This window comes from Myotis nattereri (genome assembly GCF_964212035.1).
Source record: "Myotis nattereri genome assembly, chromosome: 2".
Lineage (NCBI taxonomy): Eukaryota > Metazoa > Chordata > Mammalia > Chiroptera > Vespertilionidae > Myotis > Myotis nattereri.
The window spans coordinates 99950728-99973351 of NC_138076.1; the positions used below are offsets into that span (position 1 = coordinate 99950728).

Here is a 22624-nt window from a genome sequence, read left to right on the forward strand (position 1 = left end):
CCTCCTCCTGTCTGCCCCGCCCCTAATAGGCCCCCATTGGGGTGGGCTGGCTGTATCTCACCCATGCACAAATTCGTGCACCTGGCCTCTAGTATATATATATATATAAATATATAGTATATATATATACTATATATTTATAGTATATATATACTATATATATATATATAGTATATATATACTATATATATATATATATATATATATACTAGTATATATATATATATAAAGTATATATATATATATAAAGCTAAGTGACCGACCGTACATCTGTCCGACAACCCAATCGACCAGCCGGCCACTACATATGACATGCACTGGCAATTTAAAAATAAATGTTGACTCTCACATGCACAATACATATAAAGCTCTCACTGGTGCAAATCACACGCATGTATTTCAATCTGTCATTGTCGATCGTGAATTTGGTTGACACTTCTATTATAGAGAAAGGGCGAATAGCAATATTAAAATATTTCTTCTAATTAATTTCCTTTCAATGTGTGTGAATCTGTGCACTGGGCTACTAGTTGTAACTATAAGTAAGAACCAGATTGTAAAGACCCTGATCTTAGATTTTTAGGAGTTAGTATAGCTTTGCAATTGAAGAGGATGCAGTATGGATCTTTAGGACAATTAAACTGGTATCTATGTATGGCATGAATTAGAAATGAAATAGCTTAAAGTTAGGGAGAGCTCTTAGGAGAGTATGACAGGACTCTAGACATGAAGTAAATTTGTTCATCCTTTTAGTAAGTATTACTGAACACACACTCTATTTGGCAATGACACTGTGAAGGAAAGAAAAGTATAGTTTCTGCCTTTGAAGAGATCATAGTATAATACGTTAGGGAAAGATACATGTACACCAGTGATTCCATTAAAAAGTGATAATTATTACAATTGGAGAGTATACAAAGCCATTTGGAGTCACAGATTTAGAGGCATTACTTACAACCAAGAGATCAGAGAAAGCTTCTTTTAGAAGACACTTAAATTAGAAATTGAAATATGAGTAAGAATTCACTAGAAAGTAAGCAGAGGACATTCCAAGAAAAAAGAAAATGTGGAATGAAGAATAAATGACAGAGAGAAGTATGATGTCATTCTACAAAAGTAGGAGTCACTGTAATATGCTCCAGGTGAATGGTTGGCATTGTCCCCAGACCTGCAGAACCAGTATCACCTGAGGGATTGTTAGGTGCAAATTCTCAGGCTCCTTCTCAAACCTACTGAATTAGAAAACTCTGGGAGCGGGGCCCAGAGATCTGCATTTTAACTAGTCTTCTAGTTGTTTCTGATGTATCATATTTAAGCACCATCCCTCTAGCCATTTAAGATCTAATTATCAGAACAGTATTTGCATTTAAATACATTTAGAATATATAAGAAAGCATGCAATTAAAGTGCCATTATCTATAATAAAAGTTTAGAGAATAGGATGATATAGTCTAGTCAAAGGAAACTTCATAGAAAAGATGGGTTATAAGTTAACTCGAAGGATTTTGTCATGCATAGATGACTATCCTGACAAAATAAACCTTTATACAGAAGTAGAATGACAATTGGAAAAGGTTATGAATATAAACATCTTGAGGTACTGTTCCTGGTTATAATCCTGCTAATTCTTCCTTTGCCAGCATCCTGAAGTTTTAAGTGAGAGTGCCAGTTTGTACTAAGCACCAGCATTGAAGAGTTGGATGATGGTTTCATAGAGAAGCTTCACTAAAGCCAAGATTGAGTACTTGTTAGGGAAGTAATTAGAATTGGCTGTTTTCCTGAATTGTGGAGAATACTGTTATTCATTCATCTCTTAATTTTGGAACACTTTTCAGAGTTCTCTGAGGATCCTAGAATAAAGGGCAGAATAAAGATATTTAATTATAACAACATCACTTTTACTAACATGGGTTCCACTAAATAATCATGTTACATACTACAGTTTTAAGAATACAGTTATTGTTCAACTACACTAATTTAAGTCAATTGATTGAAACAAGATTTATCATTTCTTGAAAGGATGTTAGCATTTATATTGATAAATTTCCTAAGTAATCCAAAACCAGAAATGGTTGGTTTATATTTTATCACTAGAGGCCCAGTGCACAAAAATTTGTGCACTGGGGGTGGAGGGGTGTTCCTCAGCCCGGCCTGTGCCCTCTCGCAGTCTGGGACCCCTTGGGAGATAACGACCTGCTCCCGGGTGGCAGAGGGCAGGCCCAATCCCTAGGTGCAGCCCCTGATCGGGCTCAGAGCAGGGCCAATTGGGGGTTTGGGGCACCGCCCCCTGTCACACTCAAGGCAGGGTTGATGGGGAGGTTGTGGCGCCACCCCGTGTCACGTACAGAGCAGGGCCCATCAGGGGAGTTGGGGCTCCATACCCTATCATGCACAGAGCAGGGCCCATCAGGGGGTTGGGGCGCTGCCCCCTGTAACGCACAGAGCAGTGCCAATCAGGGGGTTTGGGAGCTCCCCCCTGTCACGCACAGAGTAGGGCCGATAGGGGAGTTGGGGCACCGCCCCCTGTCACACACAGAGCAGGGTGGATCAGGGGGTTGGAGTGCTGCCGTCTATCACCCACAGAGCAGGGCCGATCAGGGGGTTGGGGCGCCGCACCCTGTCACACACAGAGCTGCAGGGTGATCAGGGGGTTTGGGTGCTGCCCCCCGTCATGCTGATTCTGGTGCCAGGAGGCCTCGCGGCTCCGCTGATCCCAGTGCTGGGAGGCATATTACCCTTTTACTATATAGGATAGAGGCCTGGTGCATGGGTGGGGGCTGGCTGGTTTGCCCTGAAGGGTGTCCTGGATCAGGGTCAGGGTCCCCACTGGGGTTCCTGGCCAGCCTGGGTGAGGGGATGATGACTGTTTGCAGCTGGTCACACACCCTTCAGGGTGGGGGTCCCCACTGGGGTGCCTGGCCAGTCTGGGTGAGGGGCTGAGGGCTGTTTTCAGGCTGGGGGTGACTGAAGCTCCCAAATGCTCCTTTTTTTCTTTTCTTTTTTTATTCTGGGCCAGCTTTAGCTCTGGCTCCAGCTCTGAGGCCTCTGCTGCTGAAAGCAGGTATCTGGTTTGTTTGGATTCTATAATTGAAACACTGTATCAACTCCAGCTCTGAGATCCTGGTTGGCTGAAAGCAGGTTTCTGGGGTTTTGTTTAGCTTCTATATTTGTAACATTGTAAAAAAATGCAAGCTCAGAGGCCAGCAAGGAAGGCGGGGAACGTTGGAATCCTCCATCACTGATGCAAGCAAGCCTTATGTTAGCTTCAAGCTGCCTGGCTGCCGGCCGCCATCTTAGAAGGCAGTTAATTTGCATATCTCGCTGATTAGCCAATGGGAAGGGTAGCGGACATACGGCTAATTATCATGTATCTCTTTTATTAGATAGGATAGTCTTTTAAAAAAATATCTTTAGTTATTCCTAATATCAAGATTCAGAAAAAATAAATATTTTTATTGTTTCTTTGTTTGGTTTCATTATTTCTTTTTGAAACATTTTTAATATTAATATCAACATTCCAAAAATAGTAAATAGCCCAGGCTGGCCAGTGCGGCTCAGTGGTTGAGCATCAGCCCAGGAATTGAGAGGTCACTGGTTCCGTTCCTGGTCACGGCAACATGCCTGGGTTGTGAGCTGGATCCCCAGTGTGGGGTATGTAGGAGGCAGCTGATCAATGATTCTCTCTCATCATCGATGTTTCTATATCTCCCTCTTTTTTCCTCTCTGAAATCAATAAAAATATATTTAAAAAAGAAAGAAAAATTGTAAATAATTGTTAATACTCACTGAGCAATTTGCAATGTGCTAAATATTATTCTAAGTGCTTTATGTATATTAACTCATTTAGTCCCAGCAGTAACCCAAGAGTTAAGTTCTATTTTTATCTCCATTTCACAAATGAGGTAATAAGGTACAGAGAAGTTAAATAACTTGTCTAACTCAGAGCTGAAAAGTGATGAAGTCAGGAGTCTAATGTAGAATCAAACTACCTATTCTAGGTAGGTTTGGCTCTAGAGCTTTACTCAACTACTGTACTAGATTGTGTAAGGCACTCATGGCACCATTCAATTTCACTTCTAGTCATTAGCTTTAATCTATTAACTGCCTTAAAAAAATCTAAATAATGTTTTTAAATAATTTCATCAAAAGAAGCTCTTGAGGAAAAAAAGTCGAGGCTTTTGAAGTTCATTTATTGTTTTGACTTGTGCAGATACTAGAAGTGGGCCCACAATGATCTGGTACTGTTTTTAGCAGGTCTCAGATCCAGAGAAACAGACTCCAAAACAAAGATTTGCGTGCAGGACATTTATTGGAGAGTATCTTTGGAGTTGACATCTGTGGGGGAGTGAAGAAAGTAGGACTGGGTAGAAAGAGAAATTGAACCCCAAGGTAGTTGCTACAAAGACCTCAGCAGATCCAACAGGGAGCCAGGAACTGGAATATAGCTTCGGAGTTGTTTTGCCATGAAGCAAGGTGGTCAGGCCTTCATTACTCCACTCAGCAGTGATTAGGTAGAGATATGGAACCATAGGTTAGAGGGCTCTCTTCTGATGGTGGTGACTCCTGGAGAGGGACTTGGCTGAGTAGCACCAGCCACAACACTAGCAACATAGCCTTCAACCCAGCATCCAAAACACTGGTGGCCTTACAATCACCAAGAGGGCTAGCTATCATTGAGCCTCATCCTCAGAACTTCTGATTCAATAGGTTTGGGGTGGGGCTCAAGAATTTGTATTTCTAACAAGACTCCAGGTGATGCTATGCCACTGATCCAGGGAACACATTTTTAGAACCACTGTACTATATCTATATTCTTTAAAAAACATATCTACTAATTATACTAATCTGCAATAGCACTCACATGTTCTATAATAGTGTTTGTCATATCACACATTTTGGCACTTATGGTAGTGTGTCCTTAGCATTTTTTGTATATACTAGAGGCCTGGTGCACAAAATTCATGCACTGGGGTTGCGGGGTCTCTCAGCCCAGCCTTTCTCGCAGTCCGGGACCCCATGCTGCTTACTGCCTACATGTTGCTGCTCCTTAGCTCTGCCGCGGAGGTGGGAGAGGCTTCCACCACCGCCACTGTACTCACCAGCCGTGAGACCAGCTTCTGGCTGAGCTGCGCTCCCCCATGGAAGCACACTGACCACCAGGGGGCAGCTCTTGCATTGAGCGTCTGCCCCTTGGTGGTCAGTGCGCATCATAGAGGCCAGTCGTTCTGGTCATTCCGCTGTAACAGTTGCTTAGGCTTTTATTATATAGATCTTATCTTTCCAATGAAATCATAAGATCACTAAAAAAAGTTTTGCTCAGTAAATATCCATCAAGTTGAACTGATTTAATATTTATACTTCATAAGTTTTTGCATGGTTTTGTAATCTATTATGTGAATTCACTAAAATTTCCTGGTGATGTATTCTTTAAATTTCCCGGTTAAAAAGTAGAGTTACAGAATTGAAACTGATTGAGATGGTGAAACAATCTTTTCTGACTTCACTGTTTTCAAAGTAAAGGGGAATGTGACTGAAATTTGCATTTTCTATTAAAAGGTTTTATTTACTGACTTATATTCTCAGATATACTTTCTCTAAACTATCATCTATATAATAAAAGCCTAAGTGACCATTACAGTAGAATGACCAGAACGACTGGTCGCTATGATACGCATTGACCACTGGGGGCAGACGTTCAATGCAGAAAATGCCCCCTGGTGGTCAGGGTGCCCCCACCAGGGGAGCGCCACTCAGCCAGAAGCCAGGCTCACAGATGGCAAGCCTCTCCCTCCTCTGCGGCAGCGCTAAGGAGCAACGAGCAGACAGGAGGTAAGGAGCAAGGGGTCCCAGACTACAAGAGGGTTCAGGCTGGGCTGAGGGAACCCCCACCCCAGTGCATGAATTTTGAGCACCGGGCCTCTAATCTTAACATAAAATACAAAGTACATTTTACGGCCCATTTCTTGCTCTCCATTTTTTGAGGTCTGTCAAAATGGGCCATTTTTGCCTTTCTTCTTTCAGTATGCTGTTAAAAATCAGGTAGTCAATAAAGTATATGGTAATAGTATCTGAGTATTAATGCATTATTAGATTTTTTCACTCTCATGTGATATGTGTATCTACTTATATAAAAACCCTGGGTGGTGTAACATCACAACCAGACCAGAACCACAATCAAGCAGAAGGAAGTCAGTCTGCAGGGGCTGTCTTGGAAACAGCTGCACCCTCCCCCGAGCTGTTTCCTGGAGCTGTTTCCGGTGAGGGCAGGGTTTGAGGCAGGAACCCGACCTCAGAGCGTGAAGGCATATCTTTATAAAGTGTGCCGCGCCAGCACAGTCAAGGGTGAACCTGAGTGGGGGCGGCGGAAAGGCTTAGAAAAGACAGACAAGAGAATGAAAGCCAGGTCTTGGTGGGATGCTGCTTCTCTGAGAGACAGCAACCACGCCCACAGCCGTGTTTTTATTTTATAGCAGATGCCATGAGGCAAAGTAAGGGGGTGATCAAGATGTTTACAACATTCTCCTGGGTTTCAATCCTACTCAACTACATGCACCTGAACTCTATCAAGCCTACATCACTCAGGCATGTGGGGCTACGTGTTCAGACCATAGGTTCAAACTTACAACTATAGCTGTTGGCTATAATTGTGCTAAGAGGGCCCTGCCCTCCAATCTGAAACTTGCACATGGCAATGAAAGGACTGTGCCCTCTCATCAGTCCAAGGCTTGAACGTGTCCAAAACACTGTAGCGGCTCCCCACAATAAAGTTTTAATCTACTTATATAAAAACCCTGGGTTTAACATCATGGCCAGAAATGCGTCCAACCACAGGGAAGTCAGTCCTGCAGCGGTCATCTTGGAAACAGCCGCGCCCTCCCCCAGCTGTTTTTTGGAGGATGAGGTTCAGGCAGGAACCCACCCTCAGGGGGAGGTTTCAGGCAGGACCCGCCCTCAGAGCTAGGTTTCAGGCAGGAACCCGCCCTCTGAGTGGAGCATGGAAGTGAAATGGATCTATTATTGAAGGTAATTTGGAAATACTATATCTATAGATAAGTGGTTCTCAACCTTGGCTGCACATTAGAATCACCTGGGAATATTTTTAAAATCCTGATTTCTGGGCTTCATCCTCCAGAAATTCTGTTTCTTTGTTACTAATGTTGTGGCCCCACCCCATAACAAAGAGACAATTTCCAGAAGATGAAGCCCAGGAATCAGGATTTTAAAAATATTCCCAGGTGATTCTAATGTGCAGCCAAGATTGAGAACCACTGCTATAGATAATATTAAAAATATATCTAAATGTGCAATTCTTTGTCCAAAAAATGAGCATGTTCAAAAATTAAATGAAGAAAATTTGGATATACTTGATGAAGATTTTCACACATATTTGAGTGATGATCCCATTGATTCCTCAGATGATGCTGAAAAGAAAATTTTCCCATGAAATTTCTAATTATTTATTTATTTACTTATTTATTTTTTATTTATTTTTATTAATTAAATCTTTGTTGTTCAGATTATTACATTTGTTCCTCTTTTTCCCCCCATAACTCCCCTCCACCCAGTTCCCACCCCACCCTCCTCCCTCACTCCCCACCCACTGTCCTCATCCATAGGTGCACGATTTTTGTCCAGTCTCTTCACCCATCCCCTTCACCCCTTCCCCCCCAAGAATAGTCAGTCCACTCCCTTTCTATGCCCCTGATTCTATTATAATCACCAGTTCATTCTGTTCATGAGATTATTCACTTGATTTTCAGATTCACTTGTTGATAGATGTGTATTTGTTGTTCATAAATTGTATTTTTACCTTTTTCTTCTTCTTCCTCTTCTTAAAGGATACCTTTCAGCATTTCATATAATACTGGTTTGGTGGTGATGAACTCCTTTAGCTTTTTCTTATCTGTGAAGCTCTTTATCTGACCTTCAATTCTGAATGATAGCTTTGCTGGGTAAAGTAATCTTGGTTGTAGGTTCTTGGCATTCATCACTTTGAATATTTCTTGCCACTCGCTTCTGGCCTGAAAAGTTTCTGTTGAGAAATCAGCTGACATTCATATGGGTACTCCCTTGTAGGTAGCTGACTTTCTTTCTCTTGCTGCTTTTAAGATTCTTTCTTTGTCTTTTGCTCTTGGCATTTTAATGATGATGTGTCTTGGTGTGGTCCTCTTTGGATTCCTTTTGTTTGGGGTTCTCTGTGCTTCCTGGACTTGTAAGTCTATTTCTTTCACCAGGTAGGGGAAGTTTTCAGTCATTATTTGTTCAAATAGGTTTTCAATATCTTGCTTTCTCTCTTCTTCTGGCACCCCTATAATTCTGATGTTGGTACGCTTGAAGCTGTCCCAGAGGCTCCTTACACTTTCTTCGTATTTTTGGATTCCTTTTTCATTTTGCTTTTCTGGTTGGGTGTTTTTTGCTTCGTATTTGAAATCATTGACTTGATTCTTGCAATCCTCTAGTCTGCTGTTGGGAGTCAGTATAATATTCTTTATTTCAGTCTGTGTATGCTTAATTTTTAGTTGGTCCTTTATCACAACCTCGAGAGTCTCATTAGATTTCTTGTGGATCTCATTAAGTTTATCAGCTGTTTCTATAAAATTCTTGAAAAACCTTAAAAGTGTGGTTTTGAACTCTATATTCAGTAGTTTGCTTTTCTCCATTTCTGTCATTTGTGTCCTTTTTCTTTGTCTCCGCATTTTTTATGCTTCCCTGTGTTGATAAAGTGGTTTTCTGTGCTAAGTGTCCTCTAGGGCCCAGTGGTTCAGCCTCCCCAATTTCCTGAGGTGGACACTCTTGGTGCACCCCCTTGTGGTCTTTGTGCACAGTCTTGTTGTAGTTAAGCCTTAATTGTTGTAGGTTCACTGGGAGGAATTGACCTCCAGGCCAATTGGCTGTGAGAATCAGCTGTGTCTGCAGTGGGAGAACTTCTGTGCTGGAAACACCCCTCTGGGGCAAGACTTGCTTCAATGGGGCTTTGGTGCTCACTGAGCCTGCCCCCTGAGTGTGTCCTTTATGGTTCCACGGAGCTACAAACTGGATGGTCCCACTCTGATCTCTGCTTTTCCTCGCTCCTGGATCTCTAAGGAGGTGCTAATCTAGCCTTTGCCTGAGGCTACCCAGCAAAAGCCTCCCTGCAGGGCTCGGGCGGGGTGGGTCCCACGGATCGACAGGGCAGGGCTAGCAGTTATGGCTGCTCTCAGTCCTGCCCGCAGAGGCTCTGCTTCTCAATGTCCCGGTAATCGCTGCAAGCCCCTGGGAGAGAAAGCTACCCTTGTGTTCCGACCGATGCCAGACAGTCCCGCTTCTACCTTATGAGCCTGGGTCCCTAGAGACTCGCCCGGAACTGGAGCTCAGAGCCTGAGACTCCCTCCCGATTGAAAGCAACAACCACGCCCTCATTCGCCAGCCCGCTCCACATGCACCTCCGCACCTTAGTATTTTACTTCCACACTGTGCTTCCTCTGAGTTTCGGTATACTTTTCTCTTTCCTTCTAGTTGTAGAATTTCCACTCAGCCAGCCTTCCTGTGGTTCTGGATGATGTCCGTTCCATCTTTCAGTTGTATTTTTTTTAAATATATTTTATTGATTTTTTACAGAGAGGAAGGGAGAGAGATAGAGAGCTAGAAACATCGATGAGAGAGAAACATCGATCAGCTGCCTCCTGCACATTTCCCACTGGGGATGTGCCCGCAACCCAGGTACATGCCCTTGACTGGAATCGAACCTGGGACCTTTCAGTCTGCAGGCTGACACTCTATCCACTGAGCCAAACCGGTTTTGGCATCTTTCAGTTGTATTTTTGAAGTGGTTGTTCGAGGCAACAAACTCCGGTGTTTACCTATGCTGCCATCCTTCCGAATTTCTTATTAGTATTACTCCTTTGGGAATGCTGTGTCATAAATTACAATTGAAAGTGGGTGCAATCATCCTGCTGTTGAGAAATCTCAATAGTAAATGGGGTCTTTGGAGTGGTACCAGATTTATTATCAAAAGATTATGAACTAACATTATTGAAGCTGATGTATTAACAGGATCTGCAGAGGGAGAGGCTGTTCTGATTCCAAGAATTAATTTGTCCCCATCTGACACTGCCCTCCCATTTAAATTGATTCGACGACGGTTTCCTGTGATGCCAGCATTTGTGATGACTATTGATAAATCACAAGGACAAACTCTAGACAGAGTAGGCATATTCCTACCTGAACCCGTTTTTGCACATGGTCAGTTACATGTTGCTTTCTCTCGAGTTTGAAGAGCACGTGATGTTACAGTTAAAGTTCTAAGTACTTCATCACAAGGGAAATTAGTCAAGCACTCTGAAAGTGTTTTCACTCTTAATGTGGTGTACAGGGAGATAGTAGAATAAGTTTAATCACTTTATCAGTCATTGTTTACATCACTGTTGTTTTTATATCATGATTTTGTTGTTTTCATATCATGTTTTTGTTGTTTTCATATCATGTTTTTGTCGTTTTTATATCATGCCTTTGTTGTTGGTATATTCTTTTGTTGCTGTTTATTTATTCATAAATTTATATATTATTTTCATATACATTTTACTAATTTCCTTTCATCTCTCATACTTCTATTACAGAGAAAGAGCAAATAGCAATATTAAAATATCTCTGCTAATTAATTTCCTTTTTAAAAAAATATATTTTATTGATTTTTTACGGAGAGGAAGGGAGAGGGATAGAGAGTTAGAAACATCAATGAGATAGAAACATCAATCAGCTGCCTCCTGCACACTTCCCACTGGGGATGTGCCCGCAACCAAGGTACATGCCCTTGACCGGAATTGAACCTGGGACGCTTGAGTCCGCAAACTGATGCTCTATCCATTGAGCCAAACCGGTTAGGGCAATTAATTCCCTTTCAATGTGCACGAATTTCTTGCACCGGGCTACTAGTATATACATAATTTTATATATATAAACACACATTTTACTGTATGTATGTAAATTTTGTAAAGATACTTTACATAGTAAAAGAAGTTTGCCAAATATTCAGAAACCATAAATTTTTAAAAAGATACCTAAAAGCTCACAAATGTTTTTATGACCTTTGTTATATTTATAAATTTAATAAATACTCATTGTAGAAAATTAGAAATATGGAAAAATATAATTAAAAAATTAAATCATTCATAAGTATCAAAGGTAACGTTTTGGTGGTTTTTCTCTTTTTCTTTTTCTGTGTGAGGCATATCATTTAGAACCTGCTACACAGATAGGCTCAGATTCTACTTTTGTGTTTCATTGAGTATTCTTTGAAGGCATGATTTTTAAAACTGCATACAAGTCTTACTTAGGAGCGTGGTGTGATTTATTTCACTATTTTGAACCACGTGTTTTTTAAATTTTCAAAGAACATTAAGTTTTGGGAAATTATGTAAATGAATTTTAGTGATTCCTAGAGTTTGACTAAAAATGTGGTTCCAACCTCAAATTCCTAGAGTTGACCTCATTTCTGTTCATTGTGTTTTGAAAGGTACAGCCTATGCCTCATTTTATACTTTATTAAGTAATACTATGGACAGGATGTTAAAATTTGACATACTTGCATTAAAAAAATAGCATAGTGGTTGCTAATATAGCTTCATGTAAATGATCTCATTAAGTTTGAGATAATTTTTTAAGGTTTTTGAACTATTTTTTATATGATCAGCTAATGAATTCAGCACAACTTTCCAACCCCTACCTTTTTCTCTTGTTTAGCATTTTACACTTTTTTACTCTGTGATGTACAAGCCCTCCCTGGTTAATTATGTATATATTTAGCTACTGCATGTGTTGGGCTTATTATTGTCATCTAATTAGATGTAACTTGAACTGCTTGCTTCTAGAAAAATCATTAAAAATTCTTTCCTAATGACCTAGAGATGACAAAATGTCTGTAAAGTGTGAAGAAGCAGACAAGCACAGGAGCATCACTCTTAAAGAGTGTTAATCCAGATGCTGCAGTCATCTAATTAAACAATATTTTGCTGTCATTAACATTTTCACCAAGGAATTGCAGTTATAATTTCTTTGTCAGCTGTCTCTAGATCACTTTGCCTTCAAAACTAAAGTGCCATATAAAAACATTAAATTGGATGGTTTAATTAAAAAGTTTTTTTTAAGTGAAGAAACATATCCAGTATTTCTGAGATCTCATTTACTGTGCTTCACAATTATTGTTGGAGTAGATTAGTGTCATAGATTTGCAGTATTTAATATTCATCATCACTATAAATCCTTAAAAGCATAGCTAGTTAAAAATATCTACACACTTACTACTGCTGTAAAAGGAAAGAATCCTATTAATTACAGCACAAAGTTATTTACTAAATTTCAAGTATTCTAAAAAATTAAAAACAGAACAACTGATAAATAAGTTACTAGAAATGCCAGAACCTGACAGGTATTACTTTGGAAATCCTTCATTTTTTGTTAACTTAGTGAACTGTATTTGTTTTTTAATTTCACAAAGGTGTTCAGTAAAGTAATTAAAGTATTAACACTAATTTATGGCTGAAACTTATGAATGCAAAATCCCAAAGTACCATTTAATTATTTTTTGCACCCATGTCCTTTTTAAATACATAGTGTATTTTTAATTCAAATAAAAAATATATATTGACTGCTCATGTTGTAAGGTTTTTATGTGGAAACTACAGGCCTAGTGCATGAAATTCAGGGGGGGAGGTGTTCCCTCAGCCCAGCCTGCACCCACTCCAATTGGAGACCCCTCGGGGGATGTCCGACCTCCAGTTTAGGCCCGATCATTGTGGGATCGAGCCTAAACTGGCGGTTGGACAACCCTCTCACCGCTGGCTCCTAACCACTCACCTGCCTGCCTGCCTGATTACGCCTCACCTCTCTGCCTGCCTGCCTGATCACCCCTAACTGCCTATGCCTGCCTGATCACCCCTAACTGCCTCTGCCTGCTTGCCTGATCACCACTAACCTCCCTGCCTGCCTGCCTGATTGCCCCTAACTGCCATCCCTTGCCAGCCATATCTCACCCCCAACTGCCCTCCCCTGCTGGCCTGATCTTGCCACTAACTGCTCTCCCCTGCTGGCCTGATCGCCCCTAACTGCCTCTGCCTGCCTGATCACCCCTAACTGCCCTCCCCTGCCGGTCTGATCTCGCCCCCAACTGCCCTTCCCTGACAGCCTGATTTCCCCTAACTGCCTCTGCCTTCCTGATCACCCCTAACTGCCCTCCCCTGCAGGCCTGATCTCACCCCCAACTGCCCTCTGCTGGCCAATTTGGTTCTGATTGGTCAGTTTCTACGCCAGTCAGCGTCAAAAGCTCTGCCTCCTAGGCAGCCATTGGCTCCTCACAGTTGACCCAGATTTGGTTCTGATCTGATTAGTCAGTTTCTATGCCTGTCAGCATCTCTGGGCCTATCAATGGGGCCTGATCAGAAAGGTGGGTTGATCAGCAGCCCCAGTGGAGGCCTAGAGAGAAATGGAGGCGCGGCTGTTGGCCAGGCCGGGAGAAAAAGAGAGGCAAGTTTTGATCAATGGCTGCCACAGAGGCTTCGGATCAGACCCTGCCTCTCTCTCTGCAGGCCTCTCTCTGGGCCTGATCTGTAAGCCCCTAGGCAGTCAGTTCTGGGTTGGGGTGCCCACAGGGGCAGCAGTCAGTGCTGGATCGCCATGGCAACCCAGCACTGACTTCCGCTCTGGTCAAGCCTTCGGTCTTTATGACCCTGGCTCTTTATTAGATAGATTTTTATTTAATGCAATTCTGTTTATATATATAAAAGCCTAAGCAACTGGCTGACCAGCCAACCGGCTGACTGGCCAGTAGCTATGATATGCAATGACCACTAGGGCCAGACGTTCTGATTGGTAGCTATGATGCGCACTGACCACCAGGGGACAGACGCTCAATGCAGAAGCTGCTGAGCTGCGGTGACTTGGCAGCTGCAGTTCTCAGGTGACACACTCAGAACCAGAGAGGAGGGAGCTCAACTTTGAGGTGCGTCACCAAAGAACCACCCTCTCACAATCTGGGACCCCTTGGGGGATGTCAGAGTGCCAGTTTTGGCCCGATCCCCACAGGCCAAGCCAAGGGACCCCACCAGTGCACAAATCCATGCACTGGGCCTCTAGTCTATTTATAAAGTTTATTGTACTTATTAGAATTTAAAGTGTGCTATAAGCTTTAGTAATTTAAAAATTACTAAATTTTCCTTAGCATTTGTTTTCTGCAAACCTTCTAACTAGTATTAAAAGTGAATTTCCAGCCCAGCTGGTTTTGCTCAGTGGATAGAGCGTTGGCCTGCGGACTGAAGGATCCCAGATTCGATTCCGGTCAAGGGGACATGCCTAGGTTGCAGGCTCGATCCCTAGTAGGGGATGTGCAGGTGGCAGCTGATCAATGGTTCTCTCTCATCATTGATGTTTCTATCTCTCTCTCCCTCTCTTTTCCTCTCTGAAGTCAATAAAAATATATATTAAAAATAAAATGAAATAAAAGTGAATTGCCACTCTAGCAGGTTTGGTTCGGTGGATGGAACATTGGCTTGTGGACTGAAGGGTCTTAGGTTTGATTCTAGTCAAGAGCACATGCCCCAGTTGCAGGCTCAATCCCCAGTCAGGTGCATGCAGGAGGCAGCTGATCAATGATTCTCTTTCATCATTGATGTTTCTATCTCTCTCACCCTCTCCTTTCCTCTCTGAAGTCAATAAAAATATATTTTTTTTAAAAGTGAATTGCCAACAATATAGAAGAGGTGAATTGCCATAAGCTGTGACTGCCATTGATTAATTTGTGTTACATTTTAAAGATGATGCTTTCTTTTCATTGTATTTTTTACAAAAATAACATGATAGCTTGTTCTTTATTAGAAAATTATCTCTATTAAAAGACTAGTGTTTTCAAATATGGTCTCTATTTTTATGCTATTTGTATTTATATGATACATTTAAGTAGTGAGTTAATGTAATTTGGCTTTTATTTATTTCACTAGAGGCCTGGTGCATGAAATTCGTGCATGGGGCAGGGTGTGTGTCCCTCAGCCCAGCCTGCACCCTCTCCAATCTGGGACTCCTTGAGGGATGTCCAACTGCCTGTTTAGGCCCAGTGGGATCGGACCTAAACAGGCAGTTGGACATCCCTCTCGCAATCCAGGACTGCTGGCTTCCAGCCACTCACCTGCCTGCCAGCCTGATCACCCCCTAACCACTCCCCTGCCAGCCTGATCGACGCCTAACTGATCCTCTGCTGGCCTGTTGCCCCCAACTGCCCTCCCTTGCTGGCCTGGTCGGACCCAACTGCCCTCCCTTGCTGGCCTGATCGCCCATAACTGCCCTCCCCTGCCGACCTTCTTGTGTCCACATGGGGGTGGCCATCTTGTGTGTTGGAGTGATGGTCAATTTGCATATTACCTCTTTATTATATAGGATTTTGACAGTTTTTTTCCTTAGTATATAAGTTATAAAACTTCATCAGAAAATTTAAAAATGATTTAAAAATGATTTAAAATATCTAATTTTTAGATATTTATTTATATAAGTTATATAGATATATGTTATATAAATAATATCACCATTATTCTATAAAAATATACTTATATACTGGAAAACCTATTTTTCATTAAATTCTACAGATTTTTAAGTAGAATGATAACTCAGAATATGATGGAGCACTAAAAATGCCATGGGCCCAGTTAGAATCCAGAAACATCTCTGCTAGTCAATATAGATTCTCTGTATATATGCATGTGTAGAAAAAAGTAGTGAGAGTAATAAGGTGTCCTAGGTTACCATATATATGAACTATCAGTAAAAATTTAAAATGATAGAATTTTACATTTTGTGTTTTACAGTGATAGTTTTAGCAGACCATTTTCATGTACAAAAGACTTTAATAAAGGTTCCAAATTCTTATGTATTTTCATTAATATTATTCTTCACAATAGACAGAAACAGAGCAGGTATCCATTGGCTGAGCTATCTAGCTGCAGATATTTTCTTCCAGCTTAACGTGCACATTCACAGTGTCATTCTCTGTCACAGACATCTATGCCTTCACAGTCCTCATTCTCCAAAGAGTCTGTCCTATGATTTTCCACTTGGCTTATGCTTGTTCATTTGTTAAAATTTGGCTCATTTTTATCACATATGTATTCATTCCTTTAATAAATATGTATTGGATAAACAGTATATGGCAATACACAGATTTATTTAAACACACAAGAGAGAGAGAGAAAGAGAGAGAGAGAGATTGAGAGAGAGAACCCCAGACTATACATTCTTGAGTTTACAGACTAGTGGAGAGGCAGACAAATTAGCAGTGATGCTCATTAGCTCTAACACACGTCTGCATGAGTGCTGTGGTTGGAGAACAAAGGGGAAACCCTAACTTACTCTCACCTCATTCTAGAAGATGCAAAGTGGAAACAACACTCTACTTTCTATCAATTACCTACACATATAGTACACACCTATATCAATTTACATATTTAAAACAATATGTAGTCTTATTGTAAAATTCGGATTCATATAATAAACATTTATTAGTATGCAGGCTTCAAAAATAGCCTAAAAAATATTCCGTGTGTAATAGTTTTCAACAAACCTTCTACTATTATTGTTGAAAATAAAATGTCACTCAATAAATGTTTACTAAATAAATGATATAATTTGATTTGATGTTTATAATAGCACATTTAGTTCTTCCTCAGATTATGACTTGTTTTTCCTGTTTTACAGTCACATTTACAATTGTTATAAGAGTGGGTATCATTTACTCTCAATACTTGATAATGAACAAGATAGTATCTGCATATCTATGTTACTGTTGCGCTATATGTAGTGTGTGCAACAAGGCATACTAGATGAAATTCATATCACTAAATACTAGGGAAGTAGCTATTTAGTATGAATTTGAATGGAAATTTAGAAAGCTGCCCATGATCAGATCGTAATATACTTTTACAAAATGTAATCTTACCCAATAAAAGTTTTCACTGGACCCTTTTTTAAAAAAAATAGCAGTTCACTTCATTTCATCTGATTATGTGTTATTTCAGTACCAGTTTATGAGGGTGAGCCAGTAAGTTCTATGCCCTCCCTAAACTTTCTACATCCCCACTATACTTCAGTATATTACCTGAAATACTTGTTATCTATTAAAAAAATCACAACAATAAAACAGCAAATTCAATCTAAGATTCAGTAGTACTTCACTAAAATGAAACAATATAATACTCCCCCTCCCCCCCAAAAAATGTCATGAATGTAAAGGAGTGAAAAAAAGGACATGACATCTGCCTCTGTACTTTTCCAGACTGGCTTTAAAGTGCTTTTGCAAATTCACTACTCTGATTCTTTTTTTATAAAGTTCATTGGGTGACATTGGTTAATAAGATTATATAGGTTTCAAGTGTACATTTCTATGATACATGATCTGTATATCTACATTGATTCTTGATATAAGCTCAATATAGTATTCTCTATACTGACAATGTAATTTCTAGATATATATTCATCATAGTAGAATACCAACCCAATCTGCAGGTGGGCAGGTCAGCAGAGTGACCTCCTCCGTGATCACTTTTAGCATCCCTACCCAAGAAGGCTCTATTTCCAATGTGGCAATATTATCTTTATCACAGTCAGCAGAGGAGAGATGGACCATGGAGTGCCCACATGGAAGTTGCAGTGGGACAAGCCTGGTTGTGGCACATGTCACTTCTGCTCACCATTTGCTGATTAGTACTAATTCCCATGGCCATAGCTACTTGTAAAGGGAGCTGAGAAATGCTGTATATCCCAGGAAGAAAAGAAATCAATTATGACAAAGAGTCTCTATAGAATATTATATTACAAAAAAGTAATTATAGTTATTCATTAATTATCATTGAGTGAATTCACTTGAAACACATTGTTATGAGTGCTTTGGATTAAACAAAAACATAGTTCAATAAGCAAAAGAGTTACTTTTCTTCTGAAATTCAATAGTTACCTATTATAAGAACAGGAACAATTTCATAATCAATTGATGTATAAAGATTATCATTTCTCTTTTTCTTTTATAGGGCGGACATATAATGATCTGAATCAATACCCTGTGTTTCCATGGGTCTTAACAAACTATGAATCAGAAGAATTGGACTTGACTCTTCCAGGAAACTTCAGGGATCTATCAAAGGTAAATTTTAAATAGATAGAAGTCCATTTTCTTCATAAGGTTATATTCTACAAACATTTCTACCGATTATATCTATTCAGTTAATGTTTGTAAGAATGTAAACCTGGTTGTCTTCTTTTGTAGTCAGTATCTAAATCTCATCAATTCTTAGCATAAGTATTAAGCCACAAGAAGATAAATTAGTACTAGCATAATGAAATGGATATTTGAGAAAGAACGAAGTAGGGAGAGGTTGCTCAAATATCCTAGGTTTAAGGGTTAAGACAAGAAACCTAAAATTAGTACAAAATATAATAGCAACTCATTTCTATGAAACATTTCTTAGGTGATAAGACATGTTATCTTGACCATAATACACACACATATACAAACACTGTAGGGGAGCTTAATAGTGAAAAGAAGTTGGTTACAACAATTTATCAAGGGTCTGGTAGGATTTAGCCCCAAAACTGGGAAGAAAAAAAATATATAATGGCGGATATGAATGAAAAGCTAATTTTTGGTTAGTTCAACTCATTTGTCCAAAGGAAACTTAATCAGGATACTAAACTCTCTGAAATATAGTGAAGAACTAGGAACTAAGCCCCAAAAGCTTCTCTATAGACTAAGATAATTTCAGGGCTACATTAAGCTTCCACCCATCCACTCTGAATATCTCTTTTTTCTATCATCTTGGTTGTCAGGTTTAGTATTCCACAGTGGGTTAAAAGACTAATGTATTTATATTTGGGTTTGGTGGGGGGAGGTTTGAGGAGCTTATGGAAAAGGGGAGCATAAGCCCTGTGAGACAGGGAAATATGCATTGCAACCAATGTAAAATTAATCCCATAGATCAGGGGTCCTCAAACTACAGCCCGCAGGCCACATACAAGTACAAATATTGTATTTGTTCCTGTTTTGTTTTTTTACTTCAAAATAAGATATGTGCAGTGTGCATAGGAATTTGTTCATAGTTTTTTTTTAAACTATAGTCTGGCCCTCCAACGGTCTGAGGGACAGTGAACTGGCCCCCTGTTTAAAAAGTTTGAGGACCCCTGCCATAGATGGTTTTTAACTTAGCACACCTTCTCTTTCCCCTTTTCTTGCCTTTGAAAACTAGACTTACCTAAGTTGAAATTCTGTGTTCCACTACTTACTCTTACTGGATATGTGAATTAAAAGCACTTTCCCTTAGCTCCAGTTTCCCCATTTGTATTATAAGAATAATAATACTATCCTCCCTCATCTTATATAATAAGACCCTAATATGCTAAGTGTCTGGTTGTCCAGTTATCCATTCAACCAATCAAAGAGTAATATGCTAATGATATGATAAGGCCCCTAAACCTATTGCTATGACGTTCACTGACCGCCAGGGGCATACAGTTCACTGGTCAACCAGTCGCTATGATGTGCACTGACCACCAGGGGGCAGACATTCTGACTGGTAGGTTAGCTTGCTGCTGGGGTCCGACTGATCCAGACTGAGTGAGTCGGGCTGGACATGCCCTGGAGCCCTTCCATGGTCCCTCCTCAGCTGGCCAGCTTCCCACATCCTTCCCTAGCCCTGATCATGCAGTGGGGTCCCTGGACCTGGCCTGCACCCTCTCACAATCCAGGGCCCCTTGGAAGATGTCGGAGAGCTGGTTTCGGCCACTGGTGCACGAATTCATGCAACAGGCCTCTAGTATAGTTATAAAGATCAAATAATGTGTACATTTAAAGAAAGTAATACTTGGGATATAGAGGCACTTTATGAATATTAGCTATTATTATTACACATGGAATATTTCTTAGCCTATTTTTGAAGCCAGCATACTAATTTTTGCACATTCTTATGTCATTCACTCTCCTGTTCTTTCATTATGTGTGAAATTTCTATCAAATATTAGTTGCTAGATCATTGCTAATTTCAGTTATGATATTATAGGTACTAAATGGACCTAAGAGATCAGTTAGCCACCATCTTACTGAGAATCACAGGGTGGTAAAAAAATAATGCTAGCAATTGAATTCCAGTTTGGCTGTAAATATAGTAATGTTTCCAATGTAATTGAACTGAACAAAAATCACATGCAGATAATTAATCAGACTTGTGTAGATAGACACATTGTAATTCATGGGGCCTTTCCTCCAGGAGCAAATCTAGTTATACATTATCTGAATAAAATCATTATCTGCAAAGTTAAATAATTAGGTACCATATTATATAGAGAGAACTATATGAGAGGCACTCTAAAGCGGCTAGGAACAAGAACAATGGAGCTAGAGTGCATTCAAATCTGGGTCCTTAGACAAATCAGTTTCTTTACCGGTATAATGGAGACAATAATAATAGAGTTGCTGTGAGGATTTAGTGGTTAATAAGTACAAGGAACTTAGAATAGTGCCTGGCACAGCATTAATTAATACAATAGTATTATGAAGATAATGTAATAAATCATTGATATAAGACATATACTTTGAGTTCTTTCAAATAATGGTGATAAATGTATGCTGGTATTTTCTTATTAGAATTAGAATGTTTGAATGGTAAGGATTTTTGACATGACTTGCCAAGTTTGAGGTATAACTTTGGGTATAAAACAAAACTAACTCATCAATATCAGGATGAAAACTGTTAAACTAGTTCTTTAAACAAAATTTTATATGCATGTGTTTTATTTCACATTAATTGAATAACCATTATGTAATAGATATTATAAAATATACATATAATAAAAATTTAAAGGTAGGCTCCCAAGTAGCATGATACATTAAAACCTTATAAGCAGTCTACTACTATGGCTACTTTAGATTATTTTTACAGTAGGAAAGGAGATCCTGTCTCATTGAAATCAACTTGGATATTATGGTGAAAGGAAACTTATAAACCAAGGTGTCTTTCTTTCCTCCATTTATTTATTTATTCTTTCAGTAATTCAGTCAACAAATATTTGCCATACATTCAATATATGTCAAGTATTGTACTAGGTGGAAGGGAGTACAAGAATTAATAAAATAGACATAGTTGCAGCCTTCCTGGAAAGAGTCCAGTCCAAAGCTAAGATGAAAACTCAGATAGTGACCAGAAGTCTGTGAGGCAGCATGTATGACAATAAGTATAAAGGGGACTGTACCAAAGGAGAGAGTGCATGTTCAACTACTCTTAAGATGTTGGACTCAAATGTTCTTGAAACCTTCTCCTAACCAAAGAAAATATGGCCTTTATTATGGCTAAAATGGATTATAGAAGATTTATGATAAAATGTTTGCTAATAATTATAGATTTTTAGTCTGTGTAGAAAACATGACATACACTAAATGAGGAAGTAACTGTTTCTATAGTAACTGGAATATATAAACATTGCTCAATTTTTAAAGCTTATCTGTTCCATCTATATTCCTTATGGCATAACTTTTTCCTTTGTGACTTGCATGTGCTCTCCTATTTTTATATAGTGTTAGGTAGGTAGAAGAGGTGAACAGACTGAGCCTAAATAAATTCGGCAACGTGAACACTAACTGTATGTTGGTGCAAACATAGACTTTTTCATGTTGTGAACATTTGAACCCATGAGCTCTTAATCGATAGTTTTTTCTTCCAATTCTACTGTTTCATGCTCTAGCAATTTGTTCTTTATATTCTGTCAGACTAACATGATAGGAAAATGTTAGCAAATTAAAGCCTCTTGATATGTTAATAAATTACTCTTGCATTGTCCCCATGCTTCATTGAATTTCTTAATAGGAACTTCTTACAAATGGACTAAAAACCCAAGACTACCCTGTATGAAAATCATTAATAAAGAAGAGTTTAATGTAAGAAAATATGTCTAGTGGGAAAATGACATTTGAAGTATAATAATATAATTAGAAGGAAAAACTACTAGCAATGCAATATTATTTAAGTGTAGAGATGACCACTAAGAAGCACATGAAATTCTTGTTGTTATAATTAATACTACAAATGAAAATTTTAGTAGAGTTTATTACTCTTTAAAAGATCAAGGAAGAATTGAAATATTTGAATGATATTACAAACCAGGAACATTCTAAAAGATCTCTAACAACAAAATAAGTTGTGTCTGAACAAAGATTGGGATCCAAGTAATAATTCCTAGCAGACAATAATTATAGAATTTGTTTCAGTAAATAATAAATACATTTTATATCTTTTACTGCGTAAAATAAATTAAGATGCTATGAAATAAACAATCCTAAAGAAAATTGAAATGTTCTTTTCTTTCTTTACTAGTGGCCCGGTGCACAAAATTTGTGCATGGGGCAGGGGGTTCCCTCAGCCCAGTCTGCACCCTCTCCAATCAGGGACCCTTGGGGGATGTCTGACCGCCAGTTTAGGCCCAATCCTTTGGGTCCCGATCTGGGACCGCTGGCTGCTAACCGCTCACCTGACTGCCTTATCACCCCTAACTGCCTCTGCCTGTCTGCCTGATTGCCCCTAACCTCTTTGCCTGCCTTCCTGATCACCCCCAACTGCCCTCCCCTTCCAGC

General features: G+C 39.6%; 1 protein-coding gene across 1 annotated transcript in view; it reads left to right on the forward strand.

Moving 5' to 3' along the window:
- The window catches only part of NBEA (neurobeachin), a gene marked incomplete at its 5' end in the record, with an annotated part of 948936 nt that overhangs the window by 770813 nt on the left and 155499 nt on the right, over window positions 1-22624 (forward strand). Inside the window, one exon of the mRNA XM_081083035.1 lies at window positions 18039-18151. Coding sequence (XP_080939161.1) covers window positions 18039-18151 — 113 coding nt within the window. The remainder of the gene's footprint in view (window positions 1-18038; window positions 18152-22624) is intronic.